This window comes from Temnothorax americanus, unplaced genomic scaffold (genome assembly GCF_048541705.1).
Source record: "Temnothorax americanus isolate GAGA-0224 unplaced genomic scaffold, ASM4854170v1 Scaffold6, whole genome shotgun sequence".
In the NCBI taxonomy this organism is placed as follows: domain Eukaryota; kingdom Metazoa; phylum Arthropoda; class Insecta; order Hymenoptera; family Formicidae; genus Temnothorax; species Temnothorax americanus.
The window spans coordinates 1837045-1860833 of record NW_027509751.1 but is presented as its reverse complement, the minus strand read 5'-3'; the positions used below and the strand labels follow the sequence as shown (position 1 = coordinate 1860833).

At 35.4% G+C, this 23789-nt stretch overlaps 1 protein-coding gene across 3 annotated transcripts in view; it reads right to left on the bottom strand.

The window, feature by feature from the left end:
• The window catches only part of Pgant2 (polypeptide N-acetylgalactosaminyltransferase 2), a 191559-nt gene extending 169039 nt beyond the window's left edge, over positions 1–22520 (bottom strand). For 2 of the 3 annotated variants that reach the window (XM_077419932.1, XM_077419933.1), the window contains exon 1: positions 22219–22520. In XM_077419932.1, coding sequence (XP_077276058.1) covers positions 22219–22308 — 90 coding nt within the window. In that variant the 5' untranslated portion in view covers positions 22309–22520. Of the gene's footprint in view, positions 1–4121; positions 4246–22218 lie in introns of those variants that run through there. The other variant, XM_077419931.1, reaches the window with a different exon arrangement.
• Positions 22521–23789: the final 1269 nt, after the last annotated feature.

Genomic DNA, 23789 nt, shown 5'->3' with positions numbered 1-23789 from the left:
AAATATTATGACTGTACTTTCAACTTGGCTTATAATTTAATTCGCACCGGTGCTCATTGCTCCGCTGTGCCAAACTTTTTCTTATACGTTTCCCATTTAATTACGCGTCTTTACATCGCAGGACGATGCGTATGGCCAGTGTTAAGCCGATCATCGTAATAATGTGGGAAAAGATACTTTGACGATAAAAGGATGTATGGCAAAAGCCGATGAAAGTTTAGAAAAGTATTTTCTCCTCCTCGTATTAGTCATAATCCCTTGAAAATTTCATTTTGGTAGCAATCACAACAAATCGGCTTTACGTTTATGCTTGAAAGAATATTAATATATATCCTAAAACCATCGGTATTTGCGCGAATGAAAAAGTCTCGTTCTTTGCAAATAACTTTTTTTTTCACAACAGATAATAAGCCGCTTAACTGAATAGCGGCTATATAATAATATCTGCAAAAACGTTGTATAAAATTATTTTACGTATACCGAAACAGAAAAATGAAGCAAATGCGAATAAAAAATAGAAGATAAAAAAATTTCATTAATAGATTGAAAATAGTTCTAATTTTAAGCATCCACGCGTACCCTGAAGTAAATATTAATAAGATTATCCTCTTGTCGTTCTTATATATAATTTCTTTTTGTAACGGACTAATTTTTAACCATAGCATATTACTCGATCGCGAGATAAAAATCTCTTTTAAGAACACGTGCTATGTTATAAATGGAGAGACGCTGGAAGGATCGAAGGGCGTTTGCACCGAGTAAAATAGTTTAGTTATGCGAAGGAGAGCTGAGTGAGTACCGCGCAGCGAAAGAATTGGGAAAAAATATATTTGCCTGGAGCGAGAACTCGATGCGAGAATTCTGAGGAGTAGCAACGAAACAGTTCGCAAAGCAAATGAGTTACTTTATATAACGAAGGCTCAAAACATCTTGAGAGTCACAAAAATATATAAAAAGAAAGAATTAATTCAGAGACTATACTTTTGTGCTGCAGTAGCATTTTCTTTCTAGAAACTTAAATTTCAAAACACAATCCGTACTCGTGCAATCATAAGTGAACATCATTATGTAAGCAAAACTTAATTAACTTGTTTGCAATTCAAATTAAAACAATATGGCGTGATTCTACTTGTATAAAAACAAGTAATGTTTTACTATATTATACCAAGTTTAATTTCTTTATTTAAAATTATAAGAAATGCTCTCAAATTAATTCACTTTATATTGCATAATAAAACATAATTATTTTATGCTGCGACAAATTCTTTCGCCAATTATATGACAAATCAAAACTTGTTTTTATTGAATGGAAAGTAAGTTCAAGCGACTTTCAGAGAAAATACCAGATTAGCTGTAATTCATCAAATAGAGAAAGATAAATGACGCTTTTTGTGAAACTTCACGACACAGCACTTGTCAGCACATCTCGTGTTAAAAAGCAAAATTATCGAAGTACTGTCGACTCATATGTATTCCTCAAAGAATCTGTGCTAATATGGGACCGACTTCGCGTTGGCAGGCAGTTATGCGGCAGCTGGCAGAAAGAAGAAAAGTACAATTAAACCGTTCGTCGGCGCGCACGTTTTGCTTTAATTAGTCCAGATTTCTCTTAGCCCCGTGAAGAATACTAAAGCGGCTTCAACCCCTTTGTCGAGCGACCTAATAAAGTCCTCGGCACGTTTATCCCCGAAAATGTCTCCTGCCAGAAAATCAACCGTTACTTCACGCTTTCGCACTTGATACAGACTTATCCGAAATAAATTTATAACATATATAAAAAATTTCCCGCTAAATATTAAAAAAACAAATCAGCCAAACGCTAGCAAACATCGCTGAAAAATAATTCTTCTTTTACTGATAATTTTACTGATGCCAAATTCATTCATTTTTTAGAAACATCTTTAAATATAGTACAAAACTTAGTGTATAATATAACATTTTTTATATAATTTTAATTTCAATTTCTTATAATTCTATAATAATGATTTTTACCATATCATATAATTATACTTTTAATCTGTTACATACTTGCAAACATTTTATATGCAATTACGAATATTAGACTATTCTCTCTTTTTAGATATTTTTGAATGTCTAAATGTTTTCTAAAAATGCAATAAAAACAGATTATAAATCTTTTCAATCCCATTTTCTCTGCATCAATGACATTTATAACAAATAATAAAACATAAAAATAATAAATAATTGGCACAAATTCTACAAAGCAAAAATATTATTTACATATTATTTATTAAAAGTTGTCTGTTGATCTCTCGAGGGATTAAACTTTTTAGATATCCTAACATAAACATAAAAAAATAAAAGTAAATTAATTTTCTAGAAATACAGAACTGACAGTTATATATGTATATATGTATAACCAAATTTATCGAAAAATTATTCAAGCATAAAATGAATGCTAAGTGAAAAGTGTTGTATAAAATTGTTTGCGTTTCCGAGAGGAAAAATTCTGTCATAAAGTTCGCCAACATTCGTTAGCTCGATGAGAAAAGCAAATAAACTCCGCAACGCTTTCTTTTGCTTTGCTCGTCTTTTATAACGCCCTTACTTGTTAGAAAAAAAGAAGAGTTGAAAAAAGGGTGTATAGAGGCCTCTTTCCTTCCTCATTTCAGTAATATTTATTTACAGACATGCTGAATGATGGACCAAAGATAACTCTCGAATAATTGCGACTTTGATTTTTAAAATAATTTCGGAAAATTAAAAAACATAAAAACAATCGTTATCAATTAGTCTAATTAGTCATAAAAAAACGTGCATCACTGAACAAACAATTCTTCGAAAAAAATTATACTTTAAGTTATACTCAGAAAATATTTATAGCGTAAGTAATAATGCTTTTTTTTATGGAAAGAAATAACTTGTCCACGAACTAATACTCCAAAAGAGTATTATATGTCCTTACAAACATTATTGTTATAATAATAAAGGTGTCGAAAGATAATTTAGTACGGCACTTAATATGAGAGTTTCGTTCTGGCGGTTTATCGCGATATATAGCCTATTTTATAGTCTAACGCGATAGGGAAGGATGATGGCGTTGAAACGGATGAAGTGCAGAGTGACATTTCGGAAATTAACGATTTCTAGTTGCTGACAAAGCCGGATTTATGGACCGAGCCTGTGCTGCGCGTAGGGTATCGAATCGGTCGCTTTAATGAACCTCCGAGCAATCCTCCGCCTAACCCCCGTGTCGCGTACATTATACGTATATATACGCGTTCCCAGGATCCCAGAACTCAGTTCTGCAACGATACCGATTCCTGACAAGCAGGCATATGCATGCAATTTCAACTCGAATGCATCTCAGTGAGCATACAGATTATGGCAGCCAAGAATTTCCATATTTCATTGCACATGTAAGATGTATTTTTTGGAAACTAAATCTGCCACGGTTCTTATTATTATCCTCCTCAATAAGCACGAACATAACGTAGTAAAGCGCTACTATATTTCGTAATTTAGAATAATAAATAGAAAAAAGGTAAAAGTGCGCGATAATATGATCGAGTAGTATTATTAAGCATTTGCATTATGTTTCGCCATTCCAAAATTTTAATATGTACCTACAATTATAATAATATACATTGATATTAATAATGTGTGAAATCGAATCATTTTCCTGTAAAAATAACACTTTTGCTCCTAGCAAGTGATTTGAAAATCCGAAATTGTAATCCAATATTTAAAAATAGTAATAGTTTTGTATAAAAAAAACCTCTATTTCGTTATTTATTTTAATAGTTACAATTCCGCCCATTATTTATAACTGGACACAGTATACTGTGGTGTTTTCAAAAGAATTAATATAAAATATATATACAGATTGGAAAAATAATGTATAATTTGCATGCAAAAGAATAACCAAAGTTATGTTAATTGATGTTATGCAATTAAATATTAAATATTTCCACATATACACATATAATTATATGTCATTTATATAGAATATTAAAATATATTTCATAAATTAATATAATTATATTTCGTAAGTTATTATAAACGAGGTTTTCTTCCGCCACCGAAGCTCTGTATGTGAATATCTCGACTCTCCAACGTTTACGATTTTGCATAAAATCGTACAATTTCCGGTTACTTACCCAGCGTGTGTTTTCGCGATGGAGCGCTGCCGCCGTGGAAAAAGGATCACGCGGGCGAATGGACGAATTCACATATATACGCATTCTGCATCGCTTTATAGAACGGTGTGGAAACCTGCTGAAACTAGCAGCTTGATGCGAGAGAGGGAACGATGCGCTCGTACGGACTGGTGCATGCATATGCAGATTTGCGGCGCTTCGAGGACCGCCCCTTGTTACCGCCGACCGACGACAGACCGGACCGGTGCAAAGGCCGTAGGAGAATCCCGCATGCCGGTTATAGACATTAACTAAATATTTGCGCGGGTCACAGGCAGAGAACCGGTGGGCGAGAACGTCTGGGATTAACCTCAGGCGATGGTACGTTAACGCGATGAGAAAGGAAGGAGATTGCCTGTGCGCGCGAGATGTACATCAGAGAACGAGATGGACGGCAAGAGAACCTAGGAACCTACTGAGAGGATGGCAAGCCGACCGGAAAAGCAGAGACTCGATTCGAAATTCAAGGATGAAATGCTAATCGCGTGCGATTGCGCGACTGCGGCAATCTAGGCTGCAATTACTGTAAAAGGGGAAACAGAGAGATATATACGACAACTATTTTATAATTCTCTTTTAAAAGATTATTCGACCTTTTAATGGCAGCATGTATATACTCTATATTTCATTAATATATTCTGTAAAGACAGAATTTTTTAAAAACCCTAATACGTATAGAATAATTTTCAGAAGTGTCACACAATTGATTTCATATATATTTTAAAATTAATATTTATTAATCTATTCTAAGCTAATCCATTTTAAGATATATTGGATCTATAAGATATTTATAAAAATATAAAGAATAGATCTCAAACAATGTTTTGATATTTTGTGTACTTCCGACATTAATTGCAATGCACTCTTTATTACGTCGCGCAGAATAACATTATAAAAAAGTACGATCGTGGAAAACTACAATCTGTATGATACGACACCTTGCAAATTAACGAACGTATCTCGGACGGTGGAGAAAACTCGAAAATCGAGTGGTCAATTTCACGCGCCATTCCGACGACGATTCACGTATCATCCCACTTTCCATCTGAAAATGTTGGGCAAATTATATATTCTCTCAAACCGGCGCGGAAGTCAAAGTACGATGCGAAATATTCCGATTCAAGCATCATAAAAATTTCCACGAATATCATGAGACGTTAATGTACAATTCCCATTATCGCTCAATGGGAATTCCTACTTTAACTGATTAAATCGAACGAAATAACTTTCGATAAATAACCATAATAATTAATTATGCGAGTTAATAAATTAATTGTTCATTGGGAATAGTCGCGATCACGTCTCGAATGATAATGCGAAAATACATGGAAAGACACACGCCACTTCTTGTCTGCTCAATCTCACTGTGCGTATAATGATACGAGGCGACCTTGTGTTCACCCAACGCTACGCGATAATTTGCAGAAAAGAAAACATTGTATACAGAGCCTAGTCCGTAAGTCCACGAAATATTTAACCTATATCATAAGATAATTTTATACCGAATAATCTGTATCTTGCTTTTCAAAAATTTTAATAAACAGTCTCTTCTCCTGTATAATATCGCATAATCTTTCACCACTTGTATTCGGCGATTCGCGTATTCCTCCATGCTCTTAATTTGAAAAAATGATAGACGTTTCGATCGAAAAATCAAAACGCAAGAAAGCTTAAAGTGCGTCTGCGTTGCAAACCTAAATATCATTAAGCAAATTATCGCTCGTAGATGTCCGAGTAAATCAATAGTTTTGAATTCGTGCCAATTGCTATCGTTCTTATTCTTATCTCAAATGTATAAAACCGCGTGAAACATTAACAAATAATAATAATAATTTAATTTTCTATTTTCTGAACAAAACAAAGATAAACTTTGTTCTTTCAATTTAGTTATAATGATATATCAGATTTAATAATTCTTTCGGGATAAAGCGATTAATAAATCATTCAAATTTTCATTAAAAGAGGAATTAATTTACATGTATAACAGTTAAACCTTGTCATTAGCAATTAACTCAATATCAGCTAATTGCAATATATATATGTAATACTTACTCATGTGAAATTAATCGAGTAATGAGCCCTTTAGGCTGTAAAAATCAATAGCAAATGACAGATCGATACACATTACAGCGCAATTATTAAACGATATTCGAGGATAAACTTTACGCGATATCATTGATCAATTTCAATCATTTATTTTCAAATTAAATGATAAAATATATACGCATCATTACTAAAATATTGTGATGCGCAGTATTCCATATAATTCACGTTTATATCATTTAAATGTGTGCAAAAATCGATAATCGTAATATTTTTATATCTCTACTTTCTAATTCTATAGATAATTTTATCTATGATAATTTATGCACGATATATACACACAAATGACTGTGACTGAAGTAATGATCAAATCAATAGATCAACCTCTATAATAATACGTCATATTGATAACTCTATCAAATAACTCGGTCATTAAAGTATCATCAATTAAATACTGGTGATATTAACGGCAATCTTGTTATCTCGTTGACGCGGGCGTGACAGTTCAATCGAACAGCTACTAAACATGGAAGCAAATTTAAACCGACCGCCAGGTGCTATCGTAGATTTTATATTAGAATCGAAGTGATGTTTGAGTAATATACGAGCGATTAATCACATGACGCTGTACTTGTTCACTATAAATGTAACAAAAATGTGATTGTGTATGATAATCGCGAATATATCGTTATAATCTCTAATTTCTAAATTAAGAAAAATTAGATAAATAATAATTAATAAAAGATACATTTTCCGCTTTTCATTAAAACAATATGAAATCTGCCGTCCGCATTTTTAACGGAGTAATTCCGGAAATGTCTCTCTTTTCCTCTTTTGGATTGGAACAGAACGTTATAACGGATAAGGTTTAAAAATTCCCAGAAAATCCCGGGATTTCACGATTTCATCCGCCACGGCTCGTTTTATTATTATTTTTTTTCACTTTTGACAACCGACCATATAGATTCCACCGGAATATCTGGCATGTCCGATATCGTGAATGCGAATGGCGCGGATGCACGTGCGTGTCGTAAGACACACGTGCACACATACCACCGACGGTGTCGACCACCGCTCGCGCGAGAATCGGGTCACCGGAATGGCACCCACTTCAAACCGGTCCTCAAGAGCAAATCACCCCTATTTTACGGACAACCGCACGCACGCACGCGACCGAGGCGACCGTTGTGCCCCACGGAGCGAGAATTTACAATTATTATCGACCGTACGATTTTACGCAGCCGGTCGAACGAGTTCATGGCCTAAATGTTCATTACCGAATATCACACGAGCAGCTGTGCGTTCTCCTTTCTTACTCTTTTAAGAAGTTTTATATTTATTACAAAAAATCATGCATAATCTGTATATATACACTCGCAGAAAATTTAGAAACTATATTCAAATATTTCTGATCAGAAGATTAAAATCAGATTTTTTAGTGAAAATATATTCATCTTAAACTTTACCTCGAAATATTGTCCCCTGGATATAACGTTTATAATGTATCGAGTATTGAAACTCACCGAGTGATGTCAATACCCGTATTATATTCAATCGCGTCTGTATAATATAAGACTATCATTACATTTCGCCAATGTGTTTTGCTCATTGCAAACTCCGATATCTGTATGTATATGATGGTATACGTGAAAATGACGTACAGTTCGCTGCGTGTGCTCACGTGTTACGCATATGCATTTCTATCTCATAAATAAGATTATATACATTATCGCTGAAAGCCCAATTGATAATCGCTCTGCTTATATGTTTAACAGAATACAGCACGCATTGCTATTTATTATAATAAATAGTACGATGCGTAACACAATTTCCTTCATCAATATTTCTCATGTGATTCTTCTCCTAATTGTTTGCTATTTCTACGATTAATGATTAAAAATGTCAAATTTTTATTACAAAAATTACTATTACTATTAAATCAATTTAATATATTTTCTGCGAGATTATTTAAAAATCTTATTTAGATTTAAATGCACCTCGATATAAATTAAGCAATTTCTAAATGGCTAAAAATTAATTTAACAATTTAAAGAATTTAATTATAAATGTGCTGACTAAAAATATTGCGCAATAATTTACAACATTTTTATAAAATTATTTACTAATATATGAAAAATAATTATCGATTAAATTATATGAACCTATTAATAAAAAAAATAAAACAATCTACTTGTTCTCGATATTAAACAAGTGGAGCAAAACACAAGTATAATCTGCTCATTTCCAATATTGGCTATATTGGAAGCCAATTATTGAATATCAATTTGTTGCATAATAAATAATATGGCTAAAAAACCAGACTATTACTCGATGTCACGAATAAAGCACGATTAAATACCAATTTACTGAAATCTATACAAAACGCCGATAAAACCGATAAATGAGCTCGCCTGATTAGCTGCGGTAAAATTTGTCAATTACTGTTTAATCTGACATGCAACGTACGTGCTTCCATATATATTTCATAGCTGGATAATATGAATCTATCATGCAACATAATATTATACAATAAAGAAGCTTAACTTACTATATTTAAAGAAACAATTAGAATTCAAACATTGGTGTAGTAAAATTTCGAATCTAAAAATTCTATAACAATATTCTTTTCATTTCAGCAAACATTTTAACGGAGATAAGAATATAATGTAATTGTAAACTCTAACGAGACTAATTTTAATTTAACCTTTTTATCCTTCTGCACATTTCAGGTCAGATATTAGATAGATCAGATATAATTCGCCAAAACGTAACGTTAATGCATGATTATATGAATCAAATTACTCGTATATGCTCCACATTTACTCGTCGTGATAATTAATGTCTCTTGTCGAGACGGTAATGTAATATGGCAGATGTAGCGTGCAACGCGAACAAAGCGTGAGAACGTGTGCGAGTATGTCTTCTCGACTTACAAGCTACGAAGAAAAGCGACAGTAATGTCACTAGTTATGCAATTTGTTTGTCAGCGTGAGTATCTCTCATTTATGTACCATGTTTTCTTAATAAAAGCGAATGTAACGGTCTTTTTATAATATATAATAGTGTCTTCTTTTCGATAGAAATTTTTAGACGCGCGACCAATAATATTGAAATTATATAGCTCAGAAATTATATAGCTGAAGAAACGATGAATGTTTCTTTATACTTTTCTTTTCGCGAAGTAAAATAAAAGGAACTATTTACATGTGTGTGCAACATAATCGAGGAGAGAAGAAAGGACTACGTTATGACCTTCGTGACGAACTTGTTCGAAAATGCACCATTTCGTTCAAGTAGCGCAATGCGCGTTTCATCGAAGCGTCGATGATTCGATCGCTCCTTTATGCCACGCCTTAGATATAAAGCGATATCAAATAGAACCAACCTGCAACCTACTGCTAGAAGCTCTTTCTTTAGTGCGACAATTTCATTTTGAGCGAGAACAAAATATGGAAACTTGAAATATGCGTTAAATTAAAATAGATGCATTTTTCTTAAATAGTTTAACTATATCTTTTTAAATATATTGCAATATATAAAATGTATAGTATAACTAAAATTCATAAACAATTTATTCATAAACTTAAAATAAAATAAAAAAGTTGATAGAAAATCGATATCCCTGTATGCATCGGAAAAGTACGCAGGATGCACGACCGGTCCAACTCGTTTTGTATCAGACGAGGTATCAGACAATCAACAAGCATCGAGTCGTAATTTGGCCCGAAACACAGCTGCGTTCGCGGAACAGAGCACAGTTTTGCGACAATGTGTAAAACGGACGTTTCGGAATGACACTCTCACTTGAGTGCAACGTTCGCCATACGAGCAGCTACGCGTGACACTAGAAACAACGATGATTTAATCAACTCCGCTACGAAAGCAGCACTCGGCTTCGATTGCGGCTGCCGTGCTTAACGACCGAATCGTTTCCTGCAGGTTAACGCGATTAGTCCGCCCCATTAGCGCGTTCGCGTTTAAGCGCCACGTCGCGTCGGCGTGGATTATACGAGACGAGTCAGGTCAGTCACCGCCGCGAAAACAGTCTTGAATACGTCCTTCCTAAAAGACATTCGATTTTAAAATTTCGGCTGAAAAATCGGTTCCCGGCCAAGAGGAGGTGACAGCCGTGAAGCGATTTCGCCTAACAAATTTCCCTACCCTGTGCGATAAGCGCGCGGAGACACAGATTCCCCCGATTTTCGTGGTAAATGGCGGTGGCAAAATTTATAGCGTTCTAGAATAGTCCCTTTAAGCGATAATATTTCGACGATTCCGCGGTATATCGCGCTGGTATTCGGCGAATGGGAAGTCTTGTTATTTACGCGATAGTATATTTAGCTGTTTTAATTTAATTTCAGCAATATCACTTATTTTAAAAAAAGATCGGCAAACCTGTAAATGAAAGCTGATGATATGTCGGTACGTCCTGTAAAATTATAACGGTACTCGGAAAGGTCGCTTTCGCTATACGCATTGAATGCCCGATTCGTTTCATTGCAGGGTGATTAACAGCGGTTAACGGATATCAGAGTCGAAAGCATCACGTTTTGCGGACAAGCAAGCGGTCTCCGTTATTCAGGAAATGTAAATGCTCGCGGTGACGTAAAGCCATGTTGTAAAGTGAAACTGATAGTAACATCGGCCGCTCGTTGGCGAATGTCTCCCAAACTTCTTAACATGCTGTATACGCGATCGTGTAATGCCATGCGAAGTAAATCACGATTTCACTGATGCCGCACCGGTGCGGCATCACGTACGATGCACTTGCCTAAACGCGTCCGTTAGATTGCAGACTACGGTCAATGCGTAAATGTATGCCACGTAATATCGTATTGATACACGACTCTAATGATAACGCTTAGCGGAAAGGTCAACAAGTTCACCAAACATCGAGGTTTGCCGCTTGAATAATACATGATCGAATTTGCTTTTCGACTTAATTTAAACGTTAATTGCTGCTATAATTATTTAATTGTATATGTCAAAAGAGGTAAACAATCTCACTTGCTTATTTTCTACCTAAATTGACATTATTAATTAATAAAAAGGCAGATATAAAACTTCTGGTTTTAGGAAAGGTATCTCCAATAATCTTGTCCTTTACATATATTATAAAGATCATCCTTCTAAATAACCTCCAGTTACCAAAATGCAATATATAGTTTCATTCTTTTACTTGAGATAGCCAAGAAATACGATAATATAAAAAGTTTCCCAACATTGCGCGATAAAATTTGTAAATAAAGAATATAGTATAATTTTCAATCTAGAATATTTGTAACATTATGATATTTATGTGTGTAAGTGTGTACATATACAATAGGGTAAACTCGGGTAAGATGGCCATAGAGGAAAGATGGCCAACCCATGTTCATTCGATGCTTCATGGCGAACTAGATTGAAAGAACATAGGTTGGCCATCTTTCCTCTATATGGCCATCTTACCCGAGTTTACCCTATACACTTTTTATCGTAAATTTGCAATTAAATAAATTATTCTAAAAAAGTAAATATAAATAAAATTGCAAAAATTAGAACAAATTCAATTCATATTAGAAAATAAAAATTCTCAAAATTTAACAAATTATAAATTTTTTCCTATCTAAAGGTTATCATGTAAGAAATGCGTTTTTCTTACAGTCGCAATTGTGCTGAAGGCGCGGAGAAGAGAACAGTAGAGAAAAATCAGTTCATCAAAAAAGAACAATTAAACTAACTGGCAATTCTGGAATAGTATTATTCAGTGAACAATAATATTGTTCAATGAGTGATAGTATTGTTCAACGAGACGCTCCGAGATAGAAGGAAACAGAGCAATTCTCAGGAAAAACAGAAAATCCGAATGAAACTTACAATGCCTCGATCGATCTTCCGCGTGGCCTTTTAACAACAAACAGCCCTATAGGAAAACAGCTCTGCACCATTCGTTCATATTATCTGCGTTATTCGCATTTTATCCTTCTCACTGCTTTTCTGCATCTAAGATAAATTGAATATAGCTATGCTAAAATCTGTGTGACCAACCAGAAACCCGAATAACCTTACATTGTTTGTTTGACGAAAAGTAAACACGTAATATTATTTCTTTTCAAATTCGATTCAATTTCATTACATATTAAAAGCCCTACGAATGAATAAAAAGGTGAATAATTGTACGTAGCTCGATCTCGGATTTATTCACCTATCACACATTCATTTCATATAAACTGAAAATACCTATATGTTGCAAGTCGCAACATTCACGAAACAGAATGGCTTGATGTTTACGATTAAATGCATTTACCTCGACGCGTATCACATCACGAGTAGCTTGGACATTATGCCAGCTGCCGCACTGCGTGCATGCTTGTATGTATATGCGGTATAGCTGTCTTCACGTGTCATGAATGAAACAACCGCGCGCGCTCTTGTAATTACTTCATTTTTCGCATAGTCGATTAAATTCTATGGTCAAGTAATTTTATATAGTAGTGTATATGTTGTTACCTAAAAAAAAATGAAAGTGGTAGTATTATACCTCGAAAAAACCTAAGTAACAAGTGGTAGATTTTTATATCTCGAAAAATCTCGAAAAAATCTAAGCAGTAGTATCTTTATTTCCCAAAAATTATAACCCAAGTGATACACGTCACAAAATTATGTTACCTTATCAAAAAGAAGGGAGAAGGGTCGCGCTTCAAGTGATCTATTACAATTACAAAAAAGAAATGATATCTCTTTAAATTAGAGCGCCAATTACAGAGAGAACATGTATATTGCCTCAAAAAAATAATTGTTGCACTACTTTGAAAAACCTTTACATTGTGTCAATTAGAAAAGAATGTATAATAACAATTTTATAAGATTAAAAAATTTTATTTAAATTTAACAAGGGAATACAAGATATTTAAATACAAAGTTATTTACATGTGTATTTTTTAATGGCCACAAAGAATTACAGAAGTAACAGTACAAAATAAAAATATTTTATTAAAATACATAAATTTTTCTTGTAAAAAAACTTGGCGCTGCTAGACCTTTTAAATAAATAAGGACAACAATAAATAAAAATAATTCAGAAAAGAATACAATGGGAGTAATATTAAATGATTATCAGCGTGGATGTGGGAGTGAGTGATATGGGTGTGCGTGACTACGCGGACGGCGGATAATGCGGCTTATATATTTATTTATTTAAAATTTCGAGGTCTAGCAGCGCCAAGTTTTTTTACAAGAAAAATTTATGTATTTTAATAAAATATTTTTATTTTGTACTGTTACTTCTGTAATTCTTTGTGGCCATTAAAAAATACACATGTAAATAACTTTGTATTTAAATATCTTGTATTCCCTTGTTAAATTTAAATAAAATTTTTTAATCTTATAAAATTGTTATTATACATTCTTTTCTAATTGACACAATGTAAAGGTTTTTCAAAGTAGTGCAACAATTATTTTTTGAGGCAATATACATGTTCTCTCTGTAATTGGCGCTCTAATTTAAAGAGATATCATTTCTTTTTTGTAATTGTAATAGATCACTTGAAGCGCGACCCTTCTTTTTGATAAGGTAACATAATTTTGTGACGTGTATCACTTGGGTTATAATTTTTGGGAAATAAAGATACTACTGCTTAGATTTTTTCGAGATTTTTCGAGATATAAAAATCTACCACTTGTTACTCGAGGTATAATACTACCACTTTCATTTTTTTTTAGGTAACAACATATACACTACTATACGTGTACTTGGCGCCTTTTTTTACCTTTTTTTAAAAAAGGTAATTTTGTGCGGATATCACGCCTTTTTGTAGTATATTACGCATTTTATAAACAGTATGTACAGGATAAAGCTATTTGGAGGTATAATACTACCACTTTGTTTTTTTCGAGGTAACAACATAACAGGGTAACAACATAATACATATACACTACTATGCGTGTACTTGGCGCTCTTTTTTACCTTTTTTTTAAAAAGGTAATTTTGTACGGATATCACGCCTTTTTGTAGTGTTACGCATCTTAATCTTATAAACAATATATCTTATAATTTTATAAACAGTATATAATACAAGGTATGAAGCTAAAAGTGTTACCGACTATTATTTCTAAAGAAAACAACAATTTAATATTTTGCTTAGTTTTTTTTTAAATAATAATCTGTAACCCTTTTAGTTGTACACTTTTTCAATTTCAACATAAAACATAATCGCAATAAAACATGATTAATGTTAATAAGTCGTTAACTGTAAAATTCTTTATTTATTTTTATTTGCGTGTCTTACTGAATGTTGTTCGCAACTGTATATGTACCGATATCTTCAGGTATCGATATTTTTGATAATTATTTTTACGTCAGACATAATTTTAATTCATCCAATTTTTATTATGTCTAGACATAATTTTTGTCCAATTTTTATTATGTCTATAAACATAATTTTAATTTAGCGATTTTTATTATGTCATGACATAATTCTAATTTTTGCCGCTAGGGAAATTTTAAGTCGATTCTTATGAATCAAGCTTGAATTCAATGTCTAGGTGTCCCAGGTTGCCGATGACGAGGTCCACATAGTGCGCTCTATAGTTTTCGGTGTACAGGTGTATTAATACCTTGAATTCGATGGCCACGTGTTCCAAGTTGCCGATGACGAGGTCCACATAGTGCGTTTCGTAGTTTTCAGTGTCTACATGTATTAATACCTCGAATTCGATATCTACGTGTCCTACATTGGGTGCGTTCAGCCGATACTCCGCTAGCCTAGCAATCGTGAGCAGACGCTCGTTTTCGCTCGTTTCCCTTCTTTTGACCTAATGGATTAAAAGGAGAGGAAACGAGCGAAAACGAGCGACTGCTCACAATTACTAGGCTAGCGGAGTATCGGCTGAACGCACCCATTCAGATTTAAAGTTATTAATACACCTAGACACCAAAAACTATGAAGCGCATTATGTGGACCTCGTCATCGGCAACCTGGAACACGTAGACATCGAATTCGAGGTATTATTACACCTAGACACCAAAAACTACCGAGCGCGCTATCTGGACCTCGTCATCAGCAACCTGGGACACCTAAACATCGAATTCAAGGTATTAATACACGTAGACACCGAAAACTACGGAGCTCACTATCTAGACATTGTCATCGGCAACCTGGAACCTGGAACACCTTAGACATCGCATTCAACGTATTATTACACCTGGACACCGAAAACTACGAAGCGCACTATGTGGACCTCGTCATCGGCAACCTGAGACACGTAGACATCGAATTCAACGTATTCTTACACCTGGACACCGAAAACTATGAAGCGCACTATGTGGACTTTGTCATCTTCAACCTGGAACACTTAGACATCGCATTCAACGTATTATTACACCTGGACACCGAAAACTACAAAGCGCACTATGTGGACCTCGTCATCGGCAACCTGGGACACGTGGACATCGAATCCAAGGTATTAATACACGTAGACACCGAACGAAAACTACGGAGCGCACTATGTGGACCTTGTCATCGGCAACCTGGGACACCTATACATCGAATTCAACGTACGATTACACCTGGACCCCGAAAACTATGAAGCGCACTATCTGGATCTCGTCATCGGCAACCTGGGACACGTAAACATCGAATTCGAAGTATTATTACACCTAGACACCGAAAACTACGGAGCGCGATATCTGGACCTCGTCATCAGCAACCTGGGACACCTAAACATAGAATTCAAGGTATAAATACACGTAGACACCTAAAACTACGGAACTCACTATCTAAATTTCATCATCGGCAACCTGGAACACCTAGACATCGCATTCAACGTATTATTACACCTGGACACCGAAAACTACGAAGCGCACTATGTAGACCTTGTCATCGGCAACCTGGGACACCTAGACATCGAATTCAACGTACGATTACACCTGGACACCAAAAACTATGAAGCGCACTATCTGGATCTCGTCATCGGCAACCTGGGACACGTGAACATCGAATTCGAAGTATTATTACACCTAGACACCGAAAACTACGGAGCGCGATATCTGGAACTCGTCATCAGCAACCTGGGACACCTAAACATCGAATTCAAGGTATAAATACACGTAGACACCGAAAACTACGGAACTCACTATCTAGACATCATCATCGGCAACCTGGAACACCTAGACATCGCATTCAACGTATTATTACACCTGGACACCAAAACTACGAAGCGCACTATGTGGACCTCGTCATTGGCAACCTGGGACACCTAGACATCGAATTCAACGTACGATTACACATGGACACCGAAAACTCTGAAGCGCACTATCTGGATCCCGTCATCGGCAACCTGGGACACGTGGACATCGAATTCAAGGTATTAATACACGTAGACACCGAAAACTACGGAGCGCACTATGAGGACCTCGTCATCGGCAACCTGGGACACGTAGACATCGAATTCAACGTGTTATTACACCTAGACACCGAAAACTATGAAGCGCACTATCTGGACCTCGTCATCGGCAACCTGGGATACCTAGACATCGCATTCAAGCTTAATTCATAAGAATCGACTTAAAAATTCCCTAGCGGCATTTTCTGCCAAGCGTAGAGAATCTTCTTTTCCGTTAACTCAATATATATTATTTATATATATACCTAATTTACCTAAATAGAAATCTTCCTTCTGACCGATAAGTCTATCGACCTAATTTCGAAATACGCGCGCGATATCGAAACTAGCGATACCTGCGCCGCCAGCGTCGAAAAAGTGAAAGTAACGTTTCTGATTATGACGTCATCATATCAGACGTCGGCGTTAGTAGTATCTTAAAAATAAATTTTCACATTTGGACTTTGCGTCGCAATATCTCCGCTCGTAGGGCACGTAGCGGAATATTATGAGAGAAACCCCCCCCTAATTGGACCCCAAGCTATCGATCAAGCCTACTTAGAACTTGATCCGTTCACTCGTTATCGAGATCTCAACATCTCGGGTACTCGCAACCCGTCGCGTCGCGTAAAAGAGTCACGGTCGGTCTCGCTCCGCGTGTACTTGGCGCGAGACACTACCGTGTCTCTTGATTTTAAAAACATAAAAAGATAAATTTATTGTCGCATTTGCCTTTTGCGTTTCTAAACTTTATATTATTTCGGAGATACGCCGCGCCGGAGGGGGATTGTCAAGTTAACTTTTAGGTATCCGAAAGATAGGTATCCGAGAGTTCGCTATCTAGGAAAGCTGGCCACTTAGACCGCACGTGACGCCCGAGATAATGACGATAAATAAGCGCTCGTGAGATTTTATGGTTTATTTAGTGCTTGCGGGAGTCGAGCACAGCGGGACATATCGAAGGCCGCACATGTAGGCGTTCAAGTCCATTCGGTCAATGACGAACGTGTACGTCAATCGCTGAACCGTGTCCCGGTCACAGGATAAATGGTTGTGCATGTTAATATGATTTCGTCACGAACAGGCATCGCGACTGCGGAAGGGATCTCGATTCTCGGGGTGATCGACCGCGGTCTTGGCCGATGTACAAGTAGAATACCGCACAGTCCAGAAGTAGCCGAACTTCTGATAACGCTTGCCAAATTTGACTCAGCGTATTTTGGCACCCAAAATAATCCTCTTAATAAAATTAATAAATAGAGATTCTCAACTATATTCGTGTAACAGATGTTTGCATACGTCTTATTATTATTCTGACAGTTATTTACGACAAGACTTTTTAGTCTTTTCCCGATTTTACGGGCGGTATTATGCGAGATGTATACGAAGCGATTACATTGGCTTTATAAGCTCTTTCTAGAATTCTAGAAGAGCTTATAAAGCCAATAATGTGTAATCGCTTCGTACACGTTCGTGAAATTTAGAAGGATGCAAGTCTGGAGAAGACGTGTTCTCTTATGGATTAAGTAATTTAGAGCAACTTCTCATAATTACGTAACTCGCTGGTGCAAATTGAAGCATAACTTCGCATACTTAATTGTAGCTCTAATCTATTCTAATCTAATCTAAGTCGCTCTCGCACAATTTCGAGTTGTGGACGCGAGAGAACGGCTTGTAAATTAGCGCGTATAAATTTCATTATACGAGCGACACAATATTAATTATTCGCGCGATGGTTCCAGTTGACAAATTGCGACTCGAATTTTGTATCTGTGCAACAACGATTTATTCTCTAATCGAAATACATATCTAACATATATATCTGATATCGCGTAAAGCAGAGCCATTTATGTGTACATGCGTGTTAACGTTGCGATACGAAAAATATATTTCGCGCTGTTATAATAAATGGTATAGCATTTATTAACCCACATTATAATAACGATTTAATGAAAATTACCTCGTTACGAACGATACTATATAGAATTAGCGTAGAATTTTAATCAGATATTTAATCAGCCTATAATTCATATAAAATATAAAATACATATTGCTCTTTCTGCTGAAATTTAACGAGCGATAGATCGCGGTTGAAAATTTACGATAGTTCGAGTTTGTCCGATGAAGTGTCCACGTTTTTATATACCAGTAGCACAACGTGTACAACTGCTCACACGCGATCACGCGAGAGTTAGCCAAACGAAACGGATACCGTGACAGAGGCCGCCGTACTCCATCATTATTCACATTACATTAAACATTTATTATGTTTAACATTACAATTACCTCGAAGTTCGTTCGCTTCTCGGATTCGATGTAACATGTAAATGCATCACTTGATCACATCGGATACCAGAATCGCGGCCGCGCATTATATTAAATAAAATGACTCTAGAGAGGCATAGTTATTAAATCTTCCGCTTTGATACAATTTTTTTTATGCTTATTCCTTATTCAATTTGCATATTATAACTATATATATCCAGTTCAATTTATGACAAAATCAAGAAAAAAGCATAAAAATTATATATTGTAACTTTTTCATTAATAATAGCTAGATAATTAATAAGTGTTTGTATAAAGTATTAATTTATTTCTAATAAATTGTCATTTATAACAACTTTAAATAATTTCAGTTTTCTGTATAATGCATTATCTAAAATATTATTTTATTTATAAATATAAGAATGTCACACAATCTCTAAGACCCGTAATTACGATCGTGTCAATTTTGCCGGACAATTCAGTTAAAACCCGTTTTGAAACCTAATATAGCTTATTAAATAGATATTGCGATCTTGCTTATATCACATACTTATCTCTTGTTGTATCTTGTTTGCAATCGCGATTAAGACTCAGATACAGTGGTGCGTGTCTCGTAATAAATCCATTCTTATTTATTGATAATTCAACTTTACATCATTCGAAAGAAAGTATTTAATAATGTAAAATCTATAAAAAAAAACTATCTCATCGCGCATTATAACCACAAAGTATTCCAAAAAAGTCATATGTATAATACTTTAATCGGCGTCAGATTTCACGGGAGTATATTATCATATTGCATTTCACACAATCAACTGAACAAATTCTCGGTTAATCTTTCCTATGAAAGATGTGACTATCGGACTACTGTCTGCAGTAGGTAAGTATCTCAAGATAAAGCTTCATTCTAAATACTTTATCCAATATACTTTACAATGCAAGATTTAAAAAAATATGAATAATATAATAACTACAAAAGTGGAGCTAAAAGTCAAAGAGGGTAAGAAATTCAAATTGATTCATGGGTCGCGATGTAATGTATCGACAAATAAAAGCATTCGAAGGGATGAACATCGAGGGATGAAAACAATCGATTTTTTTCTCCCTACGCTACAGACTCCGTGATATTATTCCACGCGTTCCGTGGAAGCTGATACCGTAATGCGAGCATGCGGCCGACATATGTCGCTTGGGATTTAAAGTACAACGAAGCTTATTTTCATGTAAATAAGAACATGTAGGGGAGCGTTACGCGCGCGCGCGCGCGCGCGCGGAGGAAATAAATGTTGCTTCGGAGAGAACGAGAGAAGAAGAGCTGGGAGACAATGTAGTAGGAGAGGAGAGGAGCAGTGCTGAGGAATTTGGCAAATAAGGAAGAGGAAAGGAGCGATTCGAGGGCACAGAAGTTTTTTGAGTTAAATTAGGAATGAACTCAAAAAGATCAGGAAGATTAAGATTAGAAAGATAATATATTGGAAGAGAAAAGAAAAGAAGAGGAAGGAGGGGCATACAGGGAGGTGTGATGAGTTAGATAGGGGGACATAGGAAAGTATTAGTTAGGAAGCAGGAGATTTGTTATTAGTCAAGTTTATTATATGTAGGTGTATGTAAATATTTGAGTATAAGGGTTTTACAGTTAAATTGAGTATTGTAAGATGAGAAAGTTGCGTTAATATTTTAAGGTAAAAGTAAAGAATTATTAATATGTCAATATGTGGTTAAAAAATAGGAAAATGGTTGTAATATTAAGGTAGAGGTAGGGATAAAATAAAAGAGAGAGAATTATGTTTTGCAGTTTTAAGATTAGGCTTTGAGTTTCGCACGCAGAAGTTATGGAAGATATGAGTTTAAGGTATATGATAGGTTCTGGAGTATAAGGTTTATAGAGAGAATGCATTAGAATTCAAGTTTTATAAGTTTTAGGATGGTTCTTCCTGGATTAAAGGAGATTTGAGAAAAATTTAAAAATATATGGAATATTAATATTAGTTGTTGCGCGTTGTTGTATGAAGGTAAGTGTGTGTGTGTGTATAGGTGAATAATGTCCGTTTCTTGGCCTACTGCTGAAGCGGACTAGGTTCAAATATTTTTTTTAGTTTAGGTTGTGAAGTTTAACGTGCAAATAATGGATTAAGTCGTTTAGGGCTTAAGGAATGGTTTTTCTAAAAGAAATTTAAGAAAGTGCGGAATAATGAGTTGCACGCGTTAAGTTAAAAAAGTTGGTATAAGTGTGTATAAGGTATATTGTAAACCAAGTCCATTTCTTGGCTTTTTGTAGCTAAAATTAAATAAATCTATCTATGTAGGGGAGCGTTAGGAGAATATTCTTTAAAAATAAAGAAACTCATTCAGTTAATAGTACGCAAAAGCACAATGTAATAATGGATAATTAATGTTGAACGCAGTCTGTTATTTTGAAAGAGATATCGCAATAATAAATTATTAATTTTTCTTTTCAAATGTACACTGTTTTATGTTAAAAGTAAAACGATAAAGCTGAATAAGTGTAAAAATCATTTCTGTTTACGAAGGTACGATGCAAAAACTGTAACAAGTTTATGTAACCGTGCTCGCTCAGCGCATGATACGTTTAAACACGTGCTAAAAATCTGGGGGATGAAAATCCCAGAAGCGTAAATACAGAATGCTTTAGAAATTTAGCGAAAATATACAACATACGTATGTTTCAACATCACGACGTATGCATAATTAACGTTTTATCTCGCAAATAAGCATATATTTTTTCGTCTCTTTATACCAGATTCGATTAGAATATTACACGGATTTCAGATATGCCGAAAAGAGTCTATAAAATATACATGTATATTTGAAAAATTGTATAAGGAAAATTTTTAATGGAACACATATTCGAAGGACAGATAATATAGGAGCTTTCCAGCAAGCGACTCAAGTCGACACAATTAAGTGCGTCGTTTCGTCTTCGTTCGTCATTGCCAACAAAGAAAGATTAGATAGAACGACGTTTGTGTCGACTTGCGTCGCTTGCTGGAAAGTTCCCCCATCGCCCCTCTCCGGGTCGTTAAAAAATTCGAATTCGGATATTACGTCACGTGACTCGTGACGTAGGTAATTGGGAAGCAGCGTTTTAGTACATCGCGCTATATCAAAATTTCGCGTTTTCATTGCGACGTTCTTACAGAAAACTGCTGTTCTCTGTTATACGTGCGTTTTAGGAGATAAAAATGTAAAGCAGCAGACACTTGGACGCGCAAAACGCAAGCGATCTGGATCGCGTTTATGGAGCGGCAAGCGGCGCGGCGTTCGTGCACTTCGTGCACCGAACGTATATCGTTCGATCGTCATCGCCGAGCCGGCCGAGCCGAAATTTCACGTAGCCGCGATCAGCTGACAGCGAGCGATATCTTACCTTGGTGTCCCTGGACGTGTGGTAATAGTAAACAAAGGCGAACATCCACGCGCATGACAGGAGCAACGCGATCTTGACATTCCGCCGCATGACTGCTCCCCCGGCTCGCACTTATTTCGCGTCCCACGCTTCCCCGTCGCCCGGCCGATGCCCGATGGCGCGTCTTCTGGCCGCAGACCGCGAGACTCGTCCTCCTCTCTTTCACGAAACGGAGCACGCACACCCGCGAACGAGAACGCGGTGCGAGGCCACGGGAACACCACTAACGCACGCGTACCGGCAGCCGAAGCCATACTGCCGCGGCCGACCAAACGCCGCGAATATAATACCCGACGACCCGACGCCCTCGACGGCGGGTTCCACGCTCGGCCGTCGCCATCTGTTAGTGGCGCGCCGAACTCGATTACGCCCACGTACTAAAAGGGCGCCAGATTTCGGAGTAGTTGATGGTCGAGTGAATTGGAAGAAACAATAGAAATTAATTTCCGATCTTGTTCCAAGACCCGAATGTGTGTTTTTTTCTGGGTGTATTTCGAACCGAGTTAGCTCGGCTTATTTTTGTTTCTGGATATTGGCAGTTATTTAACTAAAAACTAAACCGAGAAGCGTTCCGTACGTTCCGTACTCGTCATAAATGTAAATACTGTGTTATATCATTATGTTAGTGCGTTTGTAAAAATGAAATAGAAGAAACGACGAACATTTTACACTTAGAAATCAAAGACCGCAATAATTAAGTTGCACATTTCTTAACGAAAGACAATTTTGCTTGTCAGCTGCAAGCATGCAAGCTGCCGATGTTTGCAGGTTATGACAGGTTAGGAACACGTGGCTGTCAACAATGTCAACATCCAAAGACAAAAATAAGCCGAATACACCTTTCTGATATCTTTTCAGATGAAAAAAAAAACATGTTTTTAAACAAAAGAATAATTGTTAACATAACGTTAAAACGTACATAATTGGATAATTAAAAAAGTTGGAAGTCAATATATAAATTTCAAGGAAGAAGAGATAAAAATTAACCGTAGAAGTTTTTATTCAAGACATATATGTATATTAGATTAGTTTATAAATTTATGCGTATTTGTTATTTGTTAAGCAAGTATGCTTAGAATAATTTTCTTATATAGTAGAAAAACAAGAGTATAAAAAAGAAAGAGAAAATTTAAATAAATATTTTAATTTTATTCTATAAAGTCTAAATAAACGGCGCACCATTAATAATCTCTTAAATATTATTGAATCTCTTGAAAGATAAATTAATTATAAATATCGTGAAATAAAAAATTATTTTATTAGTATATTATTCAGATAATATTTAATATGGAGACATGCATATTATTGAATTAATGATGTTAATTGTATTAATTACGATAGGCAAATAAATGTATTTAAGCAATAAGTTTCTATTTCAGCTGTAATATACATCAGGAATATTTAGTAAAATTCAATCAACATCTTTTGAGATATTGCAATCTTTGAAACAATATATGAATGATTATGAACAACTTGAGTGATTAATACGCATGCTGAAAATTCAATAAAAAAGAATAAATTCCAATAATAAA